Source organism: Periplaneta americana, chromosome 8 (assembly GCF_040183065.1).
Source record: "Periplaneta americana isolate PAMFEO1 chromosome 8, P.americana_PAMFEO1_priV1, whole genome shotgun sequence".
Classification (NCBI taxonomy): domain Eukaryota; kingdom Metazoa; phylum Arthropoda; class Insecta; order Blattodea; family Blattidae; genus Periplaneta; species Periplaneta americana.
In genome coordinates, this window is record NC_091124.1 from 12247333 (window position 1) to 12270575 (window position 23243).

The 23243-nt window shown below is 34.9% G+C and overlaps 1 protein-coding gene across 1 annotated transcript in view; it reads left to right on the forward strand.

Annotated features, from left to right (window-relative positions):
• nolo (no long nerve cord) overlaps positions 1–23243 on the forward strand; it is a 600625-nt gene that overhangs the window by 562850 nt on the left and 14532 nt on the right. The window contains exons 20-23 of the mRNA XM_069832206.1: positions 1109–1191; positions 1269–1455; positions 3577–3725; positions 21213–21360. Of these exons, the coding sequence (XP_069688307.1) occupies positions 1109–1191; positions 1269–1455; positions 3577–3725; positions 21213–21360 (567 nt within the window). The remainder of the gene's footprint in view (positions 1–1108; positions 1192–1268; positions 1456–3576; positions 3726–21212; positions 21361–23243) is intronic.

The window sequence follows — 23243 nt, forward strand, 5'->3', positions numbered from 1 at the left end:
TCAAGCATGTTTTTTAGCTTACTAGTTTTGTTAAGTTTATTAAAACTATATGTATTATAATTACGGCTGCATTTTCCCCTAATTAAGTACTTCTTTAACTTATTGATTTGTTAAATTTTGTAATTTTACTGATACATACCGGTAAGTTATATCATAATTCATAAAACAGTTATAGGTTACTACCAGTTGTTGTGTATGGTTGTGAAACTTGGAGACTCTTACTTTGAGAGAGAAACTGAGGTTAAGGATGTTCTAGAATAAGATGCTTAGGAAAATATTGGGACTAAGAGGGATGAAGTTACAGGAGAATTGAGAAAGTTACACAATGCAGAACTGCACTCATTGTATTCTTCACCTAACATAATTAGGAATATTAAATCCAGATGTTTAAAATGGTCAGGACTTGTAGCATGTATAGGCAAATCCAGAGAGTCTTTTTATTTTATTTTACTTAGTTATTTAACAACGCTGTATCAACTACGAGGTTATTTAGCGAGGTTATTGGTGATAGCGAGATGAGGCCGAGGATTCACCATAGTTTACCTGACATTTGCCTTATGGTTGGGGAAAACCTCGGAAAAAACCCAACCAGGTAATCAGCCCAAGCTGGAATCGAACCCGCGCCCGAATGCAACTCCGGATCGGCAGGCAAGTGTCTTAGCCGACTGAGCTAGGCCATTGGCGAATCCAGAGAGTGTTAGTTGAAAGACCTGGGGGGGGGGGGGGGAACCTTTGGGAAGGCAGAGACATAGATGGAAGGATAATATTAAAATGGATTTTAGGGAGGTGGGATATGATGGTAGGGACTGGATTAATCTTGCTCAGGATAGAGACAGATAGCAGGCTTATAGGAAGGCGCCAATGAACCTCCGGGTTCTCTAAAAGCCATTTGTAAGTAAGTTTTAAGTAAACTTTTATAAACTCAATTTTCTCTCCATCACTCATTACTAAAAGAAGTTGCTTTTTTTTTTATCATTTCCTTGCTCATACGCTGAACGTATTTGGTTTGGTTGGACATTTCGAATTAAGACTCTTGTTATTTAGCCTCTTTAAGTATTTGGAAAACAATATCATGCTTTATTAGAAGCTGATTTAACTTTTCTTACAGGAAGTCCAGAAAATCTGAAGTTCGACTGGATGATCACAGACTGGTCGAAATGCTCCCAGACTTGCGGAGGAAGTGGCTTCCAGGTGAGTATCTGTTCTCAGTAGGTGATGAAAGATCAGTCCACGAGAGATAATAAAATTAAGCAGCATGTACTGTTCAGATGAGGGCCGCCCACTGCATGGTGCGCCTCCACAACACGACACAGAATGTGGACAGCAACCTATGCGAAGATGCGGGTCTGCCGACGCCCCCCACCATCCAGAAGTGTGGGATGGAGGACTGCCCGCGCTGGGTGCCCAGTGATTGGTCCTCTTGCGAAGAATCACGCTGCTTCACCTGGAACACAGGTATCATCTGCTTCAGTCACAAAATATTGCAATGGTACACAGACTACTCAACATACCAATGAACCAACAGGATTACAACGAAGAGCTAAACACAGTCAAATACATAGCACAAGAAAACGGTTACAACCCTAAAGGCTCATTCACAATGAAAATTAAACATAACGTAAACATTAACATAAGCACATAAACATATGCCACAAACTTAAGTAGCCAAGGCCCATTCACAATGAAAATTAAATATACCGTAAACATAACACGTGTGTGGAAACAAACATACCGAATCAACAAAACTACAGAATCTATTACATAAAAATGGAGAATTGCACAATGACTGACGATGTAGCTATTCAATTTATGTTTCTAATAACTACAATGGCATCAGTATATTGCTTTCAATACTTGAAATCAAAGAAACGGAGATGTAAAATAATCAACTTTTCGTCATATGATTCCATGTTGCGCGCCTAGTTATCATCACGGCCAATAGATCAAAATATTGCCTGTAGGCAAAGCCCATGAGATGTTAAACAAAAAGTGAAAACACGCTTTCCGCTTGTGTACTGTTTCCAAATCGCATAAACGTAAGCATGGAAGTTTGGAGTTTGCAAACTTTCATGTTAACTTCTTATGATTAAGATTAAGTTTATGCTTATATAATTCATTGTGAATGCTTTCATTAAATAACATGGACACAAGGTTTTATGCTTACGTTATGTTTATGTTTAATTTTCATTGTGAATGGGCCTTAACATAATAGACAACATAATACGTAAGACAAAACATAATCACAAAAAACATAAGAATACAACACAAGCACAAGAACACAAGAAATACATCACACTAACATACGAAAACAAACACACACACAAGATTGCAACCTCATTCAAGAAATTAAATTACAACATCGCATACAGAACAAATAACACTCTACAAAAACATCTCAACACACAACACAAACAATTACAATGACATAGGCGTATACAAACTTAAATGTAACACCTGCAACAACTTCTACATAGGACAGACAGGCAGATCATTTCAAACACGTTACAAAGAACACATCACAGCCATAACAAAATTACAAAACACCTCCATATATGCAGAACACATCACAAATGCTAACCACACCTACAGAGACATCAACACAGACATGGAAATACTACACATCCAACCAAAAAGCCAGAAAGTAAACACACTAGAACAATATGAAATATACAGACACACAAAAACACACCCCAATGAAATTCTCAACACACAACTCAATTTAGAACACACACACTCTTTGAGTCTACATTACACCACACGAACACACCCTCACAGGAAACAAAACAAGAGGCGCCAAGACCAACAACGACCAGTTCTGAAGATGACCCATAATAGGTCGAAACATGTAAACCAGGTACGATAGAATTTAACACAAGAAAGTTTTATAATATATATTCCGAAATATTGCATATTGATTTCAAAGCTTTCATTTTTCTGTACACTCCAAAAATCAGAGCACTTCTTAATGATAAACCAATTTTCACTAGAATTGATCATTTTTTAAATTACGGCACTTTATCCTCGTTGTGTATTTCATTGTTTCTCTCTTCTACCACTACAGCACGAAAAACATTCACAAGATCGAAAAGAGTGATCTTTTTAAATGTAATTTGTACCGTATTAGTACGGTGTCAATTTAAGCATTAATTACACGATCATATCATGTGTGACATGTCATCGACATATTAGTAATTCAATACTAATAATTTTTACCCTATTTGAAGAGTACAGGGGAAAAACAATCACAGTCACAATTCTCTTAAGGGTGATTTCATCATCTTATTCAGTACATTACTGCAAAATTTATTTCTGTTCCTAATGAAAAAGTAGTAAAGGATGACTGTATCCATGGTGGTAATTCTCCTTTACCAGTTTTGATAAGAAAAACACTAAGAGTTTGCAGTAATATACTGAATTAGATGATGACGTCACCCTTTGTTGTTACAACAGTATTTCTAAGAAAATACTTTCCTATACGAGTATGTCCTTTGAAGCTGCTCTTTATGTTTGTAAATGTTTAAATGGATACATGTACTGCAGATATGAGTTTATACTCAAATTCCCTCCTCTATTCAGCAATGCAACGGCGTGAAGTAGGTTGTCAGCTGACCAATGGCACAGAAGTGGAGACACAGCAATGCAGCGAAGCAGAGAAACCTCCCCAGCGCCAAGAGTGCTACAACGACAAGTGTAAGGGAACCTGGAAGGTGGGGGAGTGGTCTGAGGTGAGCACTCTGGTCTCGGTGGAGGTGGCAAATGCTGTACTCTGCCGACATGTACCAGCGCATTCTATTCAATCAAGTGCATGCTGGAATATTCTCACACAGTATCACTGTAAGAAGTACAAACTTAATTTATCTTGAAATAATGCATATTATGGAATATAGTATATATTTTACTTAAATACCTAGTGTGTTTTTATTTAATTTTAAATAACATAACTGATTTACTTATTAGCGGAGAAAAATTTGTTCTGACACCGAGAATCAAACCCAGGATCCTCAGCTTGGCACGCTGAGTGCTCTTCCATTTGAGCTATGCTGGAACCTGATCCACAGCACTGGCCAAACTCTCCTCCTTTGTATCGCAATGGCCTACTACCGGTACCTGCATTTTAGACATATGTCATGTATGCAGGAGTACATATTTAAATGACTTTTATGGCCATTCAAACAACAGTTCTAGAGAACTGTTAATATTGACATATATATATATATATTTACTTACTTACTTACTTACTTACTGGCTTTTAAGGAACCCGGAGGTTCATTGCCGCCCTCACATAAGCCCGCCATTGATCCCTATCCTGAGCAAGATTAATCCAGTCTCTACCATCATATCCCACCTCCCTCAAATCCATTTTAATATTATCTTCCCATCTACGTCTCGGCGTCCCCAAAGGTCTTTTTCCCGCCGGCCTCCCAACTAACACTCTATATGCATTTCTGGATTCGCCCATACGTGCTACATGCCCTGCCCATCTCAAACGTCTGGATTTAATGTTCTTAATTATGTCAGGTGAAGAATACAATACGTGCAGCTCTGCATTGTGTAACTTTCTCCATTCTCCTGTAACTTCATCCCTCTTAGCCCCAAATATTTTCCTAAGAACCTTATTCTCAAACACCCTTCTTCTCTGTTACTCTCTCAGAGTGAGAGTCCAAGTTTCACAACCATACAGAACAACCGGTAATATAACTGTTTTATAAATTCTAACTTTCAGATTTTTTTGACAGCAAACTAGATGACAAAAGCTTCTCAACCGAATAATAACAGGAATTTCTCATATTTATTCTGCGTTTAATTTCCTCCTGAGTGTCATTTATATTTGTTACTGTTGCTCCAAGATATTTGAATTTTTCCACCTCTTCGAAGGCTAAATCTCCAATTTTTATATTTCCATTTCGTACAATATTCTGGTCACGAGACATAATCATATACTTAGTCTTTTTAGGATTTACTTCCAACCCTATCGCTTTACTTGCTTCAAGTAGAATTTCTGTGTTTTCCCTAATCGTTTGTGAATTTTCTCCTAACATATTCACGTCATCCGCATAGACAAGAAGCTGATGTAACCCGTTCAATTCCAATATATATATATATATATATATAAAATTGATTTAACTAAAATCTGTTTATAACGATTTTTTTCTTTAATGTTTTTCTGTTTACGTAGGATGTAGTGACAAATGAAATACTATACACAACATGTGCCTAAAATATTTGTTTCAAAGATGTTTATTTTTTAGAGATTTCGGAGTTACTTTATTGTTTCTGGCACTTTATGACGTGAACCATATATACCGGTACTCTAGCTATAAGGATCATAAAAATTATAACTTTTTGACATGAAAAGCTTTTTCTGTAAACTCTGTCATCACTCATGATATCATGGAAAGAAAAGTACTCACATAAGATGAACTTCATGCCTCCTGTTTTTCCATGCTCCATTAGGACATCCCCTGTAACACTTTGACATACGTTACATCATTTTTTTATTTTCAGCTGATGTTCAATCCTTATAAACACATATCTTCCTCCTGACAAAATATTTTTTCCCTTCAACAAATACAGCACCTTCCAGAAATATTTTAATGTCATTCTGCGCGATGCTGTTGTATCTAAAATGTTTGATGCTCAATTTCAAGATGTTGTACCTAGTTAAATTCTTTTTTCGAGAGAACGTGTCAGTTAGTGAATAGGTTAATTGTCCAGTCACTTAACATTCTACAAGTTAACAGCTTTTCCTCCTGCAAAATTTACTTATGTCCTTTAAGTGGGACAGTGTGAAAGAAGTGAGACAAATAGCCTTTAGACTAGGAGCTCGCATAAAGGTTAAAGGATAACACAACACAAAAAATATGTATTTTATGCTCGACCATGCCGAAATGTAGTAATTATCCACCTGGTAGCAGTCCTTTAATGCATGTCATTAAAGTACACCTATTCATTAAAGTTCAGGTTTTCGATTATTCTCGGATATGCAATCAAAAGACGAGGGAAACGTCACGGAGGCTGGAAATCCAATACTGTCGCAGAAGGTTATGTTCTGTTACTATAATAATTAGCGTTAATTGTAAATAATATTCAAATAAATTCAATTTGTCATCTCGTTTTTCAATTCTAAATCAATTTCCAGGTTATATCAAAATTAGTTCATGTTATTCTCTAAATTATATCAAGGTCAGTGACATTATTGTTCCTCGGAAAAAATCAATACTTTGGCATCTGCGCACATCTCACAATTTACGAGCTTGCACAAGGTTACTTCTGCTCTTCAGTGAGATGCGAATGAAATGAATACTTCTGAATAATTTCAAGTTAGAAATATGGTCGAGCATAAAAAGTCGTATGAAACTTGCCTATAATGGTAATTAAGACGCTCGTATGAAAATTATGAAACTCGCTTTCATAAACAAACATACTCGCGTCTTAATTACTATCATTATAGGCTCGTTGCATAATGTACTATTAAATTAATGTACTCTTCCTTCAAAGCAACAATGCATTAGTTATTACTTCCGGCTCGCCACCAATTTCACAGAAGAGCGTTTCTTAGAAATAGTATGACGTCACTTTGCCAAGTGATCATGTAGCTGTAGTAGTAAGGCATGTGTCACAGTGAGTTTCTTCCTCAGTCACTGCAGTCATTAAAATGCCTCAATGTGCGGTTTGTGAATGCTCTAACATTTCTGGAAATAAAGGCAAGAATGGAAAGGAGAGAAAATTCTTCTACTCATTTCCTAAAAGAGATAGCTCTCCAAAGCTGCTCTCGGCCTGGGTGTAGTTTTGCAAGATCTGATGCAGTTATTTGCTCTGATCATTTTTTACCGTCTGATTACGATGAATGCGAGGTTATGAAATTTAAATTAATACCCAATAAAAGAAAAGGATCTACCCTTAAATCTGGAGAATACCAACTTTAAAATATGTAAATATATTGAAAGTTGAAGAAAAAGAAACCACGAAATTTACGATACCAGTATGAGACGAAATAAAGGAAGAGAGTTTCTACACTTTTTCAAACACCTTGTACCGGTACATCTACCGGTACTTGTGACGTGATAGTTAATGAGGAAATTTCATCCCAAGATCTAGAAGAAACATTTAAAGTGGATAAAGAAGTTCAGTGCGAAATATTTAGAAAATTATGTATCCGGTACATTATTGTTACTGTACTTTTTGTTTCTGACTTCAATGTTATGGCACTACTCAGACAAAGTGGCTTCAGCCGCCACTGCTCCCCACATATGCTTAAAAACTTGTTTCTCTTTATAATTAAACGTACATTTAAGCACAGGAGAAATAAATAATCTGCAAGTTCACAGGGCTAACGGCTTTAGCAGCTCAGCAGCTGAATACTGTACCTGATTTTATTGAGTGCAGTGATTAAAAAACTTAATATGGAGGCATGAGAAAATTACTTTACCTGCTATTACAATTCACTCTGGCTCCGCCCCTGTTTCATTGATTGATTATTGATTGGTTGTGTACTGATCCTGCTTGTGATAGTACTATTTATTTAATCCTTAAATCCATCCTTACCTAACCAAAAAATTACATACAAAGAAAAAAGTTTCACCTACGATAATCCAAGGGATTTCATAAATATCCTGCCACTTTTTAAATACCATATTATTGTTATTTATTTTCTTTTAGATGATGGTTTTGAAGTTTCGTGTAACAAATTACCAGCAAATTAATCTTTAATGCTTCTGCTTGTTTCATGTAGAGGTTGTTAAAGCACTGTCACAGTCTAATATCATATTCAATATTCATTCTGCATAAGACCAAATCAGGGCTCTGTCAAATAGATAAGTTTTTTTTGCGTGCGTGCGTATATGTGTGTGTAAACGAACCTATAATCTGTAATAGATTGTATAGGGAATAAATAAATACTGTACATGCAAATATAATATGTAGGACTACTAGAACTCAAAGGGTTCATTTAATATTATTTATGATAGTTCATTAATACTGACTGCATAAGATATGAGGTTAATATCTGTTGCATTAATAGGCTACTGCAATTCATTGTACCGATATATTATTCTTACAGCATGCATTAAGTTGCACTACCTTTGAAAGTTCTGTGAACAACTTTTAAGAATATATTCCAGCATTCACTTGGAAGAATGAGAAAAAACCCTGAAGAGCCTGAAACAACAGATCAATACTGATACCGAATTTAATATGACCAAAAATTTATAAAATTTCATCATACGCTTCAATTTTTATCAGCTGCTTTAAGAAATGTTATTGTCAAAGATACAAAGAGTTTAAATATGTAATGGGCCAAGTGACAAAAATAAGTTTTTGAGAAAAAGAAGTTTGTTTCCAGAAAAAATCACACAATGTACTTCTCAAAATTTTATTAGATAAAGTAACCATAATTTTAGATATTTATCATGTTACATTATTTTTTAATTCACACTCATTCAAAACCATGAATAATATGATTAACAGTCAAAACAGCATTAAATGTGGTTACAAGATTACGAAATACCGTAAAAGGTTATGTGAACTATATTGTAATATGTTTAATGAGTGGAACAAAGTAAATGAACATGAAAATGGAAACAGATTATTTTTTTCAACTTTTACAAACAAAAATTAATAACTTAACTTATATTTATTTATTCAAGCCTAAACTTTTCTTAAAATAATAAAAATACTAAATTATTTGAAGTAAACCTTTCGTAAGCACACCATTATTCCACCAAATATTTTATGTCTGAAATAATATTATTGTAGGAGGTTTTCATAAAACGGTTTATTTTCGTCCTTTAGGTGCAAGCCTTCGGGTCGCTCTTCTGTACAAGAGAAAAAAAAATGTAATTCATCATATCCTGCAAGTTCCTGTTCTTTACAGCTGAAAGTCTGTTAATGCAAGTAAAAGGCTACAGGAAGAAGGCAATATTGTTCAAATTCATTTTCTTCCTGAAAACGTCATTCTCGATCCATTGTTCAAAATCATTCAAGGTTGTGCAATGCATGACTACTCCTGGTTTGTCCTTCGTTATTCTGATCCACTGAGCTCTCTAGATCTGAAGTTCAGTTGTTGCAAGAGTTTCTTGAGAAGCAGTTTTAAAGTCATAGAACTCAAATGGGTTCCTTATACCTGGAACGTATTGATGGTCAATTTTTTTAGAAACATTGCTTTGATAGATCTAATGATACCTGACAGTTACACTTATGCTTTTCCAAAACTCATTATCGAGTTGAAGTATGCAAAATATATTGTTTTTAAGGTATTGATATTTACAATCTCTTGCTTAGATCTAATAGCAAAACATGATGAATTTAGTTTGGAGGTAATTTAATTGTCTATATTATCGATTTATAAGCCAAGAAATTTGGTTGTTGTTTCTATTACGGATCTGTTGTTAATTAGTGTGCTTGAAATTTGCGAGTTTGAATTTAGGCGGGATTTAAATTTGATTATGCTAGTTTTGTTACAGTTTAATATTAATTTATTGGCTAAGAACCAGTCACATAACAACTTCACGATACAAAAAAAGTTGTAATGTTTACAAAACATCTAAGAGCGCATAGGTTACTATAAATTACATAGACATTCACTGGTCGTAAAACTGAGGTAACAGCACATGGCCCATTATATCTGAAATCAGTGATGTTCCTTGATGCTAGCTATATCTTTGGACACGATTTGAAACTACTTCTAGGTCCTGTGTTTCTTGGTCCGTTATATATTGTTGAAATAGCGGTTTTTTCATAGCACACTTAAAGAAAATCGATATTTTGTCATCTAGCCCATTATATTAAATTTAAACTCTTCATATATGAAACCTATCGTTGAGGGGGGGGATGTACACCATTGGCCTGCAGAAATTTAGTGAAATTAATTTTTTTTATCTCAGCTACTAGAAAAGCTAAATGAATAAAACTTTTCATGCTTAATATACATACATTGTTGTTGTTTAATCAACTGTCCGAAGACAGGTCTGAACCTCACAAGTGATACCAACAAGGCATCATTTATGAGGTAACTAGGCCAGGAGATAATGGGGTAGGGTGGCCAGTTTCTTTCCCTCTCCATTGATACATTGCCGACTAGCTACGTTATACTTCATAAAAGACTATTCAGAATATTAAAATAGCTAATAATTACGTGTAAAAATAATATCAAATTTGCATAATTCTTTTTACAACCGTAAAGCATTTGCATAATAAAATGCTGGTATACAATTAATTAAATATCTGCACGATTCTTTTACTGAAATGTTTTAAAAACCTACATCAACAACATAGTCTAGGATCTTTTACCTATTCCTTCAAGAAATATTCTTTTCCTTAATCGTTACTGTACCTTCAATATTACATTTTATAAAATTTGTTATTAAGAAAAAAATATTTCCTGAAGGAATAGGTAAAAGATCCTAGATTAAGTTGTTGATGCAGATCTTTAGAATATTTCTGTAAATGAACCATGCAAATATTTAATTAATTGTAGATTTTGTTATGTAAATCCTTTACAATTGTAAAAAAATACGCAAATTTAATATTACGTTTATAGATAATTATTAGCTCAAGGGAAAAAATGGAACTCTCTGTATCATAATCCACAGTCAATTCCCGATTTACCACGAAAATCGTCTAACTGCATTTAGATTGGCAACAGGCCATGATTGTTTGGCCAAACACCTGTATAGAATTGGAATATATAAGTCCCCTAACTGTCCATTGTGCAACTCAAACCAAGAAATGGATTCGGAACATCTCAAAATCTGTGCTTCATTGGCCGACCATGATAATATCTTTGAAAAATATTGGAGTGCAAGAGGTCAAATGACTTTATTGTCAAACGCCTGGCATTAGAAAACAACAACAATATTCTGAAGAGTGTTTTATAGAGTGTATCATGAATATTAAGCATGAAAAATTTGTTCACTTAGCTTTTATAGTAGCTGACATATAAAAAAATGAATTTCATTAAATTTTTGCAGGCCAGTGGTTGTGTGTTCCCCCTTAAATAAACTTTAAGCTACCGGTACTGTTCTTAAACAGAAATTACACTGTACAAAAATGAAGTTTTATGAAATATTACTCGTCATATTAATTCAAATACTGCAATAAAACTTAATTGTTTGCAGTTAATTGTAAATTCACATAGCGCAATGTCTGCTTGCTAACCCTAAAAAAATTTGTCCTCTATGTTGATACATGTGCTTATGTCTGCGTCCTGCTTCTTCCCCTTCTAGTTATAATGTTGAGTCTAGTCCTGCACATAAGGTTAGGAACCTCATGCACTTATATGCATGTAAGAAATACAATAGGTTCAATTTACCTGCATTTTCTCTGCAATACTAACACGATGTAGATCTGAAAAATGAGGCAACAGTATTTCTAACCATAAACTTGCACTGATGATACCAGTAATTCGTAGCATTGCTCTTCCTTCATGAAACAGATATGAAGACATTGTGGTAAGTATTTATGTGATTATTCCAACTTAGTTATATTTGTTAGACAGTGAATGTACACTGAACATCACTTCTTGTACATGACATCTTCTTTAATTAGGTATTCTTCTTATTTAAAGGATAAACTTGTAGATTTGTAGAGCGAATAGCTCATGTTATATGTAACAAAAAAGTGTAATACCATATTGGGGAAAGTCCATAGTTTTCTCAGAAAAAAATGTTTCTTCCAATTGTTTAATACACACTTATTCGGTAGCTATTGCGAGTAGGTTTGTGATTTTTGTCTATATCGACAGAAAATCTAATAAAGAATCAGTATCCCTCTGGTGTATTTCACTAGCGTGGACAGTTTTCGTGTAAATTTAGTTTAAAAAATACTAATTTAAAGCCACTGACCGATGTGACCAGCTTGCAACACTGTAGCGGAAAGGGAGATGGGAGGTAGTTCACTAAGCCAGACATACCTGAGTTCGTTGACCTCTTACATTGGTAGTACGAGAAGAAAGAGAAGTATGTTTGCAGCGATGTTGCCAGACTGATCAAACTTACAATTCAATTGACTAATTAACCGTGGATTTAATCACAAAACATAATATAGGTTTTCTATTCATTTAAGTGTCCCCTATCACCTCTTTCAATCTGCAGAATTATTTCACTTCCACTCTGTATGCGGTATTCTACATTACATTTGTACTTATTGGTTTTAACCTCACTGTACAGTATTATAATATTTAATGTACCGGTACCAGTAGTTCTTTTCATCTGTAATTATTATTTGTACTTATTTTTTTTATTTCTCATTATACAAAGTATTACAATAATACGGGAAAATCTATTTTTGCTGTTTTTACATAAATATAGATTCAGCATCCATTACAAGAAGTTGGTTTTCACATAGAGTATGTCTTTCCTCTCACCGAGTATGGGCACCCGTTCCTGGATCCGTGGTGAAACAAAAAATTACATTATTTCAAATGCTTACTGAAACAACACAGAGCCACAGCTGAATGCGAATGTTATTCATAGTTAGACCATGAACTAATGTAACGTGTTTGGCCACGCCCAATTACGCCATCTTCACTTGCTATGGACATGAGGGCGCTGAAGTTGAGTTTAAAATTAGGCATGCTCTGTGGCCTTTCTCAGTAATATCTCAGCATCGAGAGTAGCTGCAGACCTGTATTACCACTCGTTTCATTTAATCGCGAGTTAGCCAATAAAGTGATATTAGACATGTACGAGCTACATTTTGAGTGAATCATGGTGGAAAGTTTGTTGTTAGCTGGGACTAATTTTAGAATGTCGCTTCATATGAAAAGAGAATTTATTGCATACTCTTCATTAATTCTTCTCTTATCATAGACCCATACTCTTAATCTGTAAACCGAAACAAAAAAAAGAAAAATAATAAAACACAACTGCAGTTTCATTCCCAAAACTGGGTGACTTATTCTATGTGTCGGTGTATCCATGATACAGTGCAGTCTTTTCTACATGTTTATCTCTGTCTCTATTCAACTCATCAGTGAGTATTTTCATCTCTCTGACAGTTTATTAATTTTTTATTGCTCAAATTAATTTTAATGAGCTACTCTACTGTAATGTGACAATAACCACTACGTCATTCAAAGGCTAGGCTATATAACACAAGATTGTACATTATGGTACAGCCAAAAACAAAAAAGGAAACATTTAGGTATGCACCTATTTCGTTCTTTTAGTTGATAGATTAGATTATGTTATTTTATAATGCAACTAATTATTATCATCATTATTATTATTATTATTATTATTATTATTATTATTAATAATATTATTATTATTATTATTATTATTATTATTATTATTATTATTACTGTGTTATTATTATTCACTTCATGTATTAGAAGAAGTCTGTCATTCACGTTTCGGTCCACTGCAGAATTTCACACATGTAAATTCGAAACTGGTTATAATTTGAACTGAAGTTGAATTGTAAAGTGATTTTGTTAATATATTTAATTATTTTTAGATAATTTTATGATTTCAGGCTTTGATACTTATTCACAGTTTTAATCAAAGTATTTAAATCTGCTTATACACTTTACCCACGGGTCCAGATGTGTATTTAGGCATGACAAAATAATTTCTAACACACTGTTCCCATATTTAGTTACCAGTACCATTATGACACTATAAGTATTCTTGATTCCTTCTGTCTGCATTGAGAATTTTCAGTAGCTGCTAAAGTAACGTACACATTAAACATAAAGCACACAATTAAGTATACGAGGAAGTATTTTGAGTTATTTAAATTATAATATTTATTGTAAATAGTAACCATACTTTGAGTGATGAGTTTCTCAGTTAGAGTTCTCATTATTGCGAATTTAGTTACAAATGTGAATTTTCAATAAATCAAGTCTTACCGGTATGAGTTAACAAAATATGTTAGTTTCTTACAAAAAAATACTATCTGTACACTTGTACTTAAACATTTTATTCATGAATTAAAATTAATAACACAAATAGTGTTAATTGACACTTACAAACATGTAAATAATGTAAAAAAAATCTTTTGTTTTAATACTTCACAATATGAAATGTACCGGTATAAAATACTGAAATACGTGAATTTCCAAAGTATGAAGTTGAAAAAAAGAAACATGAATTTAAATACTATTATAGTCACAATCATACCATGGCATGATTGTGACGATAATAGTATTTAAATTCATTAATATGTCACATCAACAGACGTATATACGTCATCCAACATCGTAAAAAGAAAAACATGTAATGACAGTCATCTTCATCAAAATTCAGTGACTTGTTGCTAGAAATACATGAACAATTCTAGTAATTCCTGAACATCTTCCAGCTAATGTAATAAACTTGTGCATTGAGTGCTTTACGTTTTTTTGAACACACATAAACTTTAAGAAAAATACAGAACTTATCACTGTTAAGCCCTTCACATGATCTCTACCAGCACCTACATGACACTGCAAGTCTTATAGAGGTAGACTGACTTTACATCAGACTTGAAATTATTGCTGATGAACTTCATTTTGAGGGCCCACTACTATCTTCACTTAAACTTATCTACATCGCCAGGAAATTGCAGCGAGTAATTGTTTTCCTTATTTTTGCATTTTTTCTTTCCGGTAGTAAATTTTATATGTCCTGGTAGTCAGGGGCGGATGCAGGATTTTTTTTCGGGGAGGGATTTGAGGAGATAGTAAAAATGGAGTAATGAGAAATAAGTTTATATACTCACAATTTGTTTCCGAGTCACAAACATTTACAAGTCGATTTACTGGCATGTAAAAGAAGTCCTGAGGGAAAAAATTCCGGCACACCGGCGACGCTGATATAACCTCGGCAATTGCGAGCGTTGTTGAATAAACCACAATTTTTTAATTTTAACATTTACAATGACTGCAATACAAAAACAATGACAGAATGACATTTACAGAAGAAGGTGACGAGGCTTCTTAGACATTTCATCCAGTACTTCATGAGCTTTTACTTCTACATTTTTATGTATATACATCAAGGCCAGTGCATTTAATCTGTCTGCTCCCATCGTGCTCCTCAAGTAAGTCTTCAAACACCGCAATGTTGAGAACGACCGTTCTGGTGTTGCTGTAGTTTCAGGCAACGTGCAGAAAAGTTTCAGCACCTTGCGAGTGCAGGGAAAAATAATTTCATTGCACCTGTTCAAAGATGATATAAAAACAGTAGGTATTAGGTGAAGATTTTTCTGATCAAGGAAATTTCTTCTCCACATCCTCAATTCATTGAAGAAAGACTCTGGCGATGCATCAACATCATTGGGCCACTGATTTACTACAGCCTGAACAGCAGTTTCTAAATCTTCATCTGATGCTCGCACTGTGTTTTTAAGCAGAAAAGTTTGTATGAACTTTAGGATTGCCTTATAATTTAAAAACCTGTCCTTGAGCTGACTAATGAAATAGTCTACGAAGAGAAGGAAAATTACAAGCCTAAAATACTCTTCATGACTCTGTCTTGAAGTAAGAACTTTGTGTTTGTCTTCCTGCAGTTCTTGGAATTTAACATTTTAGCAAAGAGAATTTATGTGGAAAACTCTCTAATTCCTATGTACATTCACGAATTAAAATTAATATTATTTTTGTTTCTTGTTTCGTATTTTTTTCAAAATTTCGGGGGGGGGGATATATCCCCTCAATCCCCCCCCTTGCATCCGCCCCTGCTGGTAGTTATGCACTTTTCCACGGATATTCATTGTTACATTGGCCACTTGAGAGCGGTAATTAGAGGCATGTGGAGGGGAAAATGCCTTAAGCATTGGAAGTGGGGTATGAAATTTTGTGTTTAAAAGAGAGCAATATTAATTTTATTAGCAGTAAATGTGGAAATTAAATTATGTTTGATTATCCGTATTTGGTCCAGGATGCATGCATTCTTTATTGAGAATCAGTCGACTATTTATTATATTTGCATCACAAATTGAAGAAGTAATTTATCTTCATTGCATGCAAATAAATTGCTCCAAACCAAAAAGGCTTTAGAAGCAACAGAGGGAAAAAGTGCAAATTGCAGCGAAATATCGTGTTCTCAACTTTCTGTGAACTGGGTATTGTTTGCGTGAATTAGGGCGGAGGGGGGACAAGAGGCGTGTCCAAAGAGTGTCAGCTATTCGGAAACCGGATTCTAAATAGTGGGTGAGTTGGAGAATAAAGGTAGGCGCTCACTTACCAGAAAAAATTTGTTTGCCTTGTTCGGATTTTTATTATAATATCGCTCACATGTCCGCATTTCCGAACTGATAATCAAGTATTATTGTTATTTACCATTAGAGCGCATTATTTCATTGTAGTGTTCTGAACTGAACCTGGAAATAAAATGAGTATCTCTGTAACTTAAATAAACTAAGAAAAATATACCGTGGTTGATTCATTATTTTTTCCAATCTCATCCCATACCCGCGATTGGAGATATTACAATCGATATAATTGTCATGACCTTCGTTATTTCGATCTTGAGCCGTACAGAAATCCATTTAGAATTCTCAGGAGTTTTATCCGGAGTTTTCTCTCAACCAATTGAAGCAGAATGTTTGGGTAACTCTCGGCATTGGACCTCAGACTGATTTCACCATCATTAACTCACAAATCATCATCATCATCATTGCCATCAATACCATAGCCTGGGTTAAGTTCACAATTCAGCATGCTGTACTTGTACAAGAGCGAGGCCGCTCAGCTCCCCAATCATTCACAGAATGAAGCGGTAAGCACTATAAGCCTTCGGGTTCCTCCTCCATAAAATAATACCGTGTCTCTTAATTGCTTACCAGTACTTTAATAAGTTCTCCTTTTATATTTAAAATGTTAATTAAAGTGTTAATATTTACACAGTATTTCCTTTTTGCTGATAAAAGCTGTAAATATGAATTATTCATGTAATTGAAGATTGAATTTAATGCTACTTTCAGTAAATGAAAATATTGTTAAAGACGTTAAATAACTACTTTAATGTTTGTAGGTCAAAATACATCTCCCAAATTGTTTATTGCAATAAAACGAAATTTCTTATAAATATTGTATAAAATCATGAATATCCTTCATAAAGGTTGTAGTGAAAAATAGTGGGGCTGCATTGGTTTTACTACATCTTCTACAGGCAGACATCCTTTAGGTTATTGTAAATGGTGTATTTATAAACAAAGAAGTGCCATAGCTCTGGGATTTCTTAGTACGGCAGTAGTTGTCTTTATTTTCGCCATCATCATCATCATCACCACCACCACCACCACCACCACCACCACCACCACCACCACCACTATTTCCACAGGAAAATATTATTCAAATACCAATAAAATATGACTTTTTACTGTAATTGCAAAATTTGACGAAAATATGAAAATCAGAAGTGTCCTGGCACCACCCAGTCTCGAAAAATAGCACCTTGGCGCCGCCAGGCCTGAAATACACCCCTGATTATTGTTTGTTCAAAGGAATAAGTTTAAGCCCTCTTACTCAACGCGTCAAAGTTAGTGCCTATAATGCATATGCAACTATTCCTGCACAAAAACAACAGAGTAAGTCAACAATCTCTGAAAGAAAATAATATTTCAATGGATACCTAGCCATTGTTGTGTACCTGAAAAGAGAAATTTGTGAAGACAAAGCATTTGCAACCAAGTGCCTTTGCTTGAGTCAACTCCAATTTTACAAACCTGTTGATCAACAATTGGTTCTCTTCTGACAAATACAAAACTTCACAGACGATACAAAAGAAATCAAATGACCTGATAAAGTTCAAAATCTTGTCGAGACATATTTAAACATTTTAACAACAATTGTCTTTAGAGACAATTAATATTAGGTACCCTCCACAAAACTGGCTTCATTTATATACACTTACGGATCCTTGATCTCCAGAGAACAAGGTGCCGGTGCAGGTGTTACGTGCTGTCTCTTCTCACTTTATAGATCTCTTGGGTATGGAACAACAAGTTTTGATGGAGAAATCATTGCAATAAGTGAATGTCTCAGGAATCTTCTATGCCACATCAATAAATTTAAGAATACAGTTATATTGTCAGACTCCAAAGCAGCTATTCTATCAATAGTCTCTAACCACACACCTTCATCTCAAACAGCAGAAATAACTAAAGTGCTCTCTCAATTAATATCATTCAATAAAAGAATTGTATTCCAATGGATACCATCCCATTGTGGAATCCTGGGAAACGAGAATGCAGATGCTTTAGCAAAGAAGGGCAGCACTGCTACTTACAGACCTGTTACTAAATCTACATATTACTCTGTGAAAAGATTTATTAAATCTACATACTTAGACTTCAACAAACAAAATTTGATAACACAATCTCAAGGGAAAAAATGGAACTCTCTTCATCATAACCCACAGTTAATTCCCGATTTACCACGAAAATCGTCTGTAGCTGCATTTAGATTGGCAACAGGCCATGATTGTTTGGCCAAACACCTGTATAGAATTGGAATATATCAGTCCCCTAACTGCCCATTGTGCAACTCAAACCAAGAAATGGATTCGGAACACCTCAAAATCTGTGCTTCAGTGGCTGGCCATGATAATATCTTTGAAAAATATTGGAGTGCAAGAGGTCAAATGACTTTATTGTCAAACGCCTGGCATTAGAAAACAACAACAAAATTTTAACAACACCCAAAACAAGTCACATTGACATACAGTTACATCTACAATGATTTCACCTGATAGTCCTATTTGTGTATGGTGTAATAAAGACTTGGAACACATTTTGTTATACTGCACATCCATAAATCCTTGAAGAATCAAATTAAAATCCTCAATATCAATCACGCAAGACTTAGCTCTGCAATATCTCAACTCTGGTTACGGGTGACAGACATCTATAATGGATGCTGAACAAAGTACCTCTCACCTGTTAAAAGGAACTTTATCTGAAGACTACAGTGGACGGTTCTATGTTATCAGCATCCTGCTGGATACATTAAGAAGACTGATTAATTAATATTTGTTTCATGCTGGTCGTATTTTGTATACTTATGGGATAATAATTCATTTGAAAATACTGATCAAGTGAATTTTGTGTTTTATGTTCAATAACTTTTTAGGATACTGGTACATCATAACCATTCTGTTATGTATCGAGATTACAGAATTGTGATATTCTAAAAATTTTAGTATCCAGTTTATGACTTTATTTAAAACAATTTATAGTTCCTCATATGAAGGGGAGAGGAAGTACCGGTACTGAAATAATGTAAACATCATTTAATATCGAGATTAAAAAAAAATACACGTATTCGACAGTCCTGAAATCCAAAAAGTAACTTTTGACATGTCTTCTGACTCTTCGTTTGCTGTTCACTTTTCTGCTTGACAATTTGTTGATCAAAGATAACTAACTAACGAACATATTCACAAGTTAAAATGAAAAAAGAAATGAACATTTTTGCACTGTACCTATCTTTTTTCCAAAACCGAACTTAAAAAATTTATATTAGGATGTTCATTTGTCCCATTTTTTTTTGGGGGGGGGGAGAATGCCACGCTGTCCCAAAAGCTTTTTGGGGGACGCTCAATGGGGGGGGGAGAATGCCCTGCTGTCCCAAAAGCTTTTTGGGGGACGCTCAATGGGGGGAGAATGCCCCGCTGTCCCAAAAGCTTTTTGGGGGACGCTCAATGGGGGGAGAATGCCCCGCTGTCCCAAAAGCTTTTTGGGGGACGCTCAATGGAGGGGAGAATGCCCTGCTGTCTCAAAAGCTTTTTGGGGGGCGCTCAATGGGGGGGAGAATGCCCCGCTGTCCCAAAAGCTTTTTGGGGGACGCTCAATGGGGGAAGAATGCCCCACTGTCCCAAAAGCTTTTTGGGGGACGCTCAATGGGGGGGAGAATGCCCCGCTGTCCCAAAAGCTTTTTGGGGGACGCTCAATGGGGGGGAAGAATGTCCTGCTGTCCCAAAAGCTTTTTGGGGGACGCTCAATGGGGGGGAGAATGCCCCGCAGCCCCAAAAGCTTTTTGGGGGACGCTCAATGGGGGGGAGAATGCCCCGCTGTCCCAAAAGCTTTTTGGGGGACGCTCAATGGGGGAGGAGAATGCCCCACTGTCCCAAAAGCTTTTTGGGGGACGCTCAATGGGGGGGGGGAGAATGCCCCGCTGTCCCAAAAGCTTTTTGGGGGACGCTCAAATGTCTTCCTTTTTGCGATGATGCTTTGCCAATATATTTGCTAGGATTTTGTTTGGAAATTCATGGGTCAAATGCTGCCATGGAATGTGTCTTTTCCTTAGTTTTGTTTTTAATTAAATTATGTTTTATTTAACGACGCTCGCAACTGCCGAGGTTATATCAACGTCCCGGTGTGCCGGAATTTTGTCCTGCAGGAGTTCTTTTACATGCCTGTAAATCTACTGACATGAGCCTGTCACATTTAAGCGCACTTGAATGCCATCAATCTGGGCTGGAATTGAACCCGCAACCTCGGGCACAGAAGGCCAGCACTTTACTTCTTCATCAATACATAAATCAGAAGAAAAGTACGGTAACAATGAAGCATCTATGTCTGCAGAATAAAAGGACAAAAAATAGTCATTTGACTGCAAATACAAAGGTAAAAGTCTATTATAATTTGCCAGTTATATTTTTGTAACGATTTTTGGATTATAGAGAAAATTGGATACTAAATTTAGGATCGATGACATCTAATCATATCCCAAAAAAAAAAAAAAAAAAAAAACTTCAGACTAAGGAGGCTGTTCAATACAACGACCCAGAAAATGATGGACAAAATGTGAGACCAGAACAGGCTTTAGCCTAATCCCTGACTGTAGAAGAAGAAGAAGAAGAAGAAGAAGAAGAAGAAGAAGAAAAGAAGATTTTTGGACTTTGTTAATGAGTTTTTTATGTCCCAGGTTTTTGTAAATGTCCGTTTTCTTCATACAAATATTATGGGTACTGGTACCCTAATTTAAACCCACTTGAGAATGATAAAAATTCTTACCATGGTCACTTTTAGAAGGGAATAAAAACAGGGGGTCCCATATCATAGATTTATAGCACGAAAAGAATTATGTTTATTAAAAAAAAGTTTATTGATTTACTTCCCATTGTGGACAGATATCTCTGTAGATCAACCTCTTAAAATAAAAATGGAAAAATTATGGTATTGTTTGCCTTCGAGTCTGATGGGAGTCAGTCTACTTCTGGGGGGCGCAGTGTCTAGCATCAGCAGTTGTCTGTCTTAGCATGCATGCTTGTGTGCATGTGCAGTGCGCGGCGCCGTGCGAGACTCAAGGCATCAAGTACCGCATCCTGCAGTGCGTGTGGTACGGCACCAAGAAACCAGCGGGCAACGCTTGCAGGGACCAGCCACGGCCCTCCGTCATGAAGGTGTGCAAGGGGCCTCCCTGTGCCCAGAGTAAGTCCCCCACCTACACGAGTCATCATGCTATATAAATCCAATACTCATTGTACATTACCTTAACAAGTGACACTCATTTTTCATCAGCAATAAAGAAACGATACAAAAATTCACTTCTGTACACTTTTCATGTTAAAATCTCTTAAAGAATGATCACATTAACAACAGAAAAGATTCGGAAAATATATAACCTACTCAAGTAAATTGAAAATAGTCACAAGTGACAAATTTAAGGATGCATTCACTCTATACAGAATGGAAACAGTAGGCCTCTACATACCGAAATAAAAAGAAAGATCTTAATAAAGTTTGTTTCAATCTTAGTAGTTTCCTCAGAATTGACAATAATTTCTAAGTCAATATTTTCAGAAAAGATAGTCGTTTAAATAAGAATGCCTGTCAAAAGACAATTTAAATTCGTGTTCAGAAAAATAAAGAACAATCTGATGTTATTGTTGGCTAATACCATCATATACTAGTGTGTATTGCTATGGAGAAAATGATAAATAATAATTTTAGTGTTCATGTGCTATTTTATATGCATTTCGTTCATATCAAGTACGATTTTCACATCGTAGATTTCAATTCAACTTGAATTAATTTTATTAGTAGCATATTACTCTTTCATGTTATATTTATTTCTGAGTTAAGAACCTTCGTATTATTTATTTATAAATGAATTAAGAGCTAATTTAATTATTAAAGTTATTATTTAGTTATTAGATTTCAGTTTTCTGCTATTGATATCTGTTGTGCTAAATCGTAAAATAATTGCAATCTGCTGCTTTTATGTGTGGTTTAAAAAAAATAATAATAAGTAGGCCTAACAATGTGTTTCTGGAGAATTCTAAATTTTATTACCTGTTCTGAAAACATATAATTGTTTTTTAGTTTAAACTTGAGAATTTAAAAAAATTCTATCAAAGTTTTGTTCAGGAACACCATCCTTATCATCAGTAAAATGTTCGCTATTCTATACCGTTTACACACTATATAGACAAATTTTATTGGTAAATTTTCACGTATCTAATACTTTATTCTAGTTATGAGAGCCATTCTTGCTGAAAATGAAACCATTAACTCCTGTGAGAACTTGTAAAGTTTTTCTGGAACTTAATTAATACCGGTATTAGTAGTTTTTTTTGTTAGGATTGGTAAATTGCATAATTATCCAGTAAATCTTAACCCAATTAAAAAATTAACTAAATAGTGATGAACCAAATTACTGCCAACTTACACAGAGTGTATGTATGTTTGTATGCATGTATATATGCTCTCGTGCGTGTGTGGGGAAGGGAAAATTCTGTTTTGTTTGAATGATGTAGACGTATAGGGAATGTACGTTGTTGAAAATGAGCTTGAGTTTATAGGTATGGGTTGATGTGGGATTGTGGGTGTGTTGGTGTAATCACTGAATAACTTTATGATATCTTTACTGTGTTAACTTTTGCAATTTACCTGGCTGACTAGTTTCGAAGTGGTATCCTTCATTGTCCGAAGCCTAGTGAAGATTCTGCGCTGTCTTCTGGTTTCCTGTTGTGGTGAGATGTGTTCAAGATTGTGTCGAAAAGAGTGTGTGTTGAAATTCAGTTGAGTGTTGAGGATGTGATGTGGGTGTGTTTTTGTATGATTTCATATTGTTCTAGAGTGTTAAGTTTCTGTTTTTTTGGTTGGATGTATAATATTTTCATGTGAGAGATATCCATTTCAGTGAATTGCTGTATCCTTTTGTTTTTTTTTTTTCTTCAAAATTTGGTCTCCAATTTTTTTTTCAAAACTAATCTCGATTGTAAGGTACACAGAATGGTGCAAAATAGGTTTTCTTGTAATAATTATTTTTAAATTAGTTTTTCTGAAAACTATATTTTTTCACAATTATG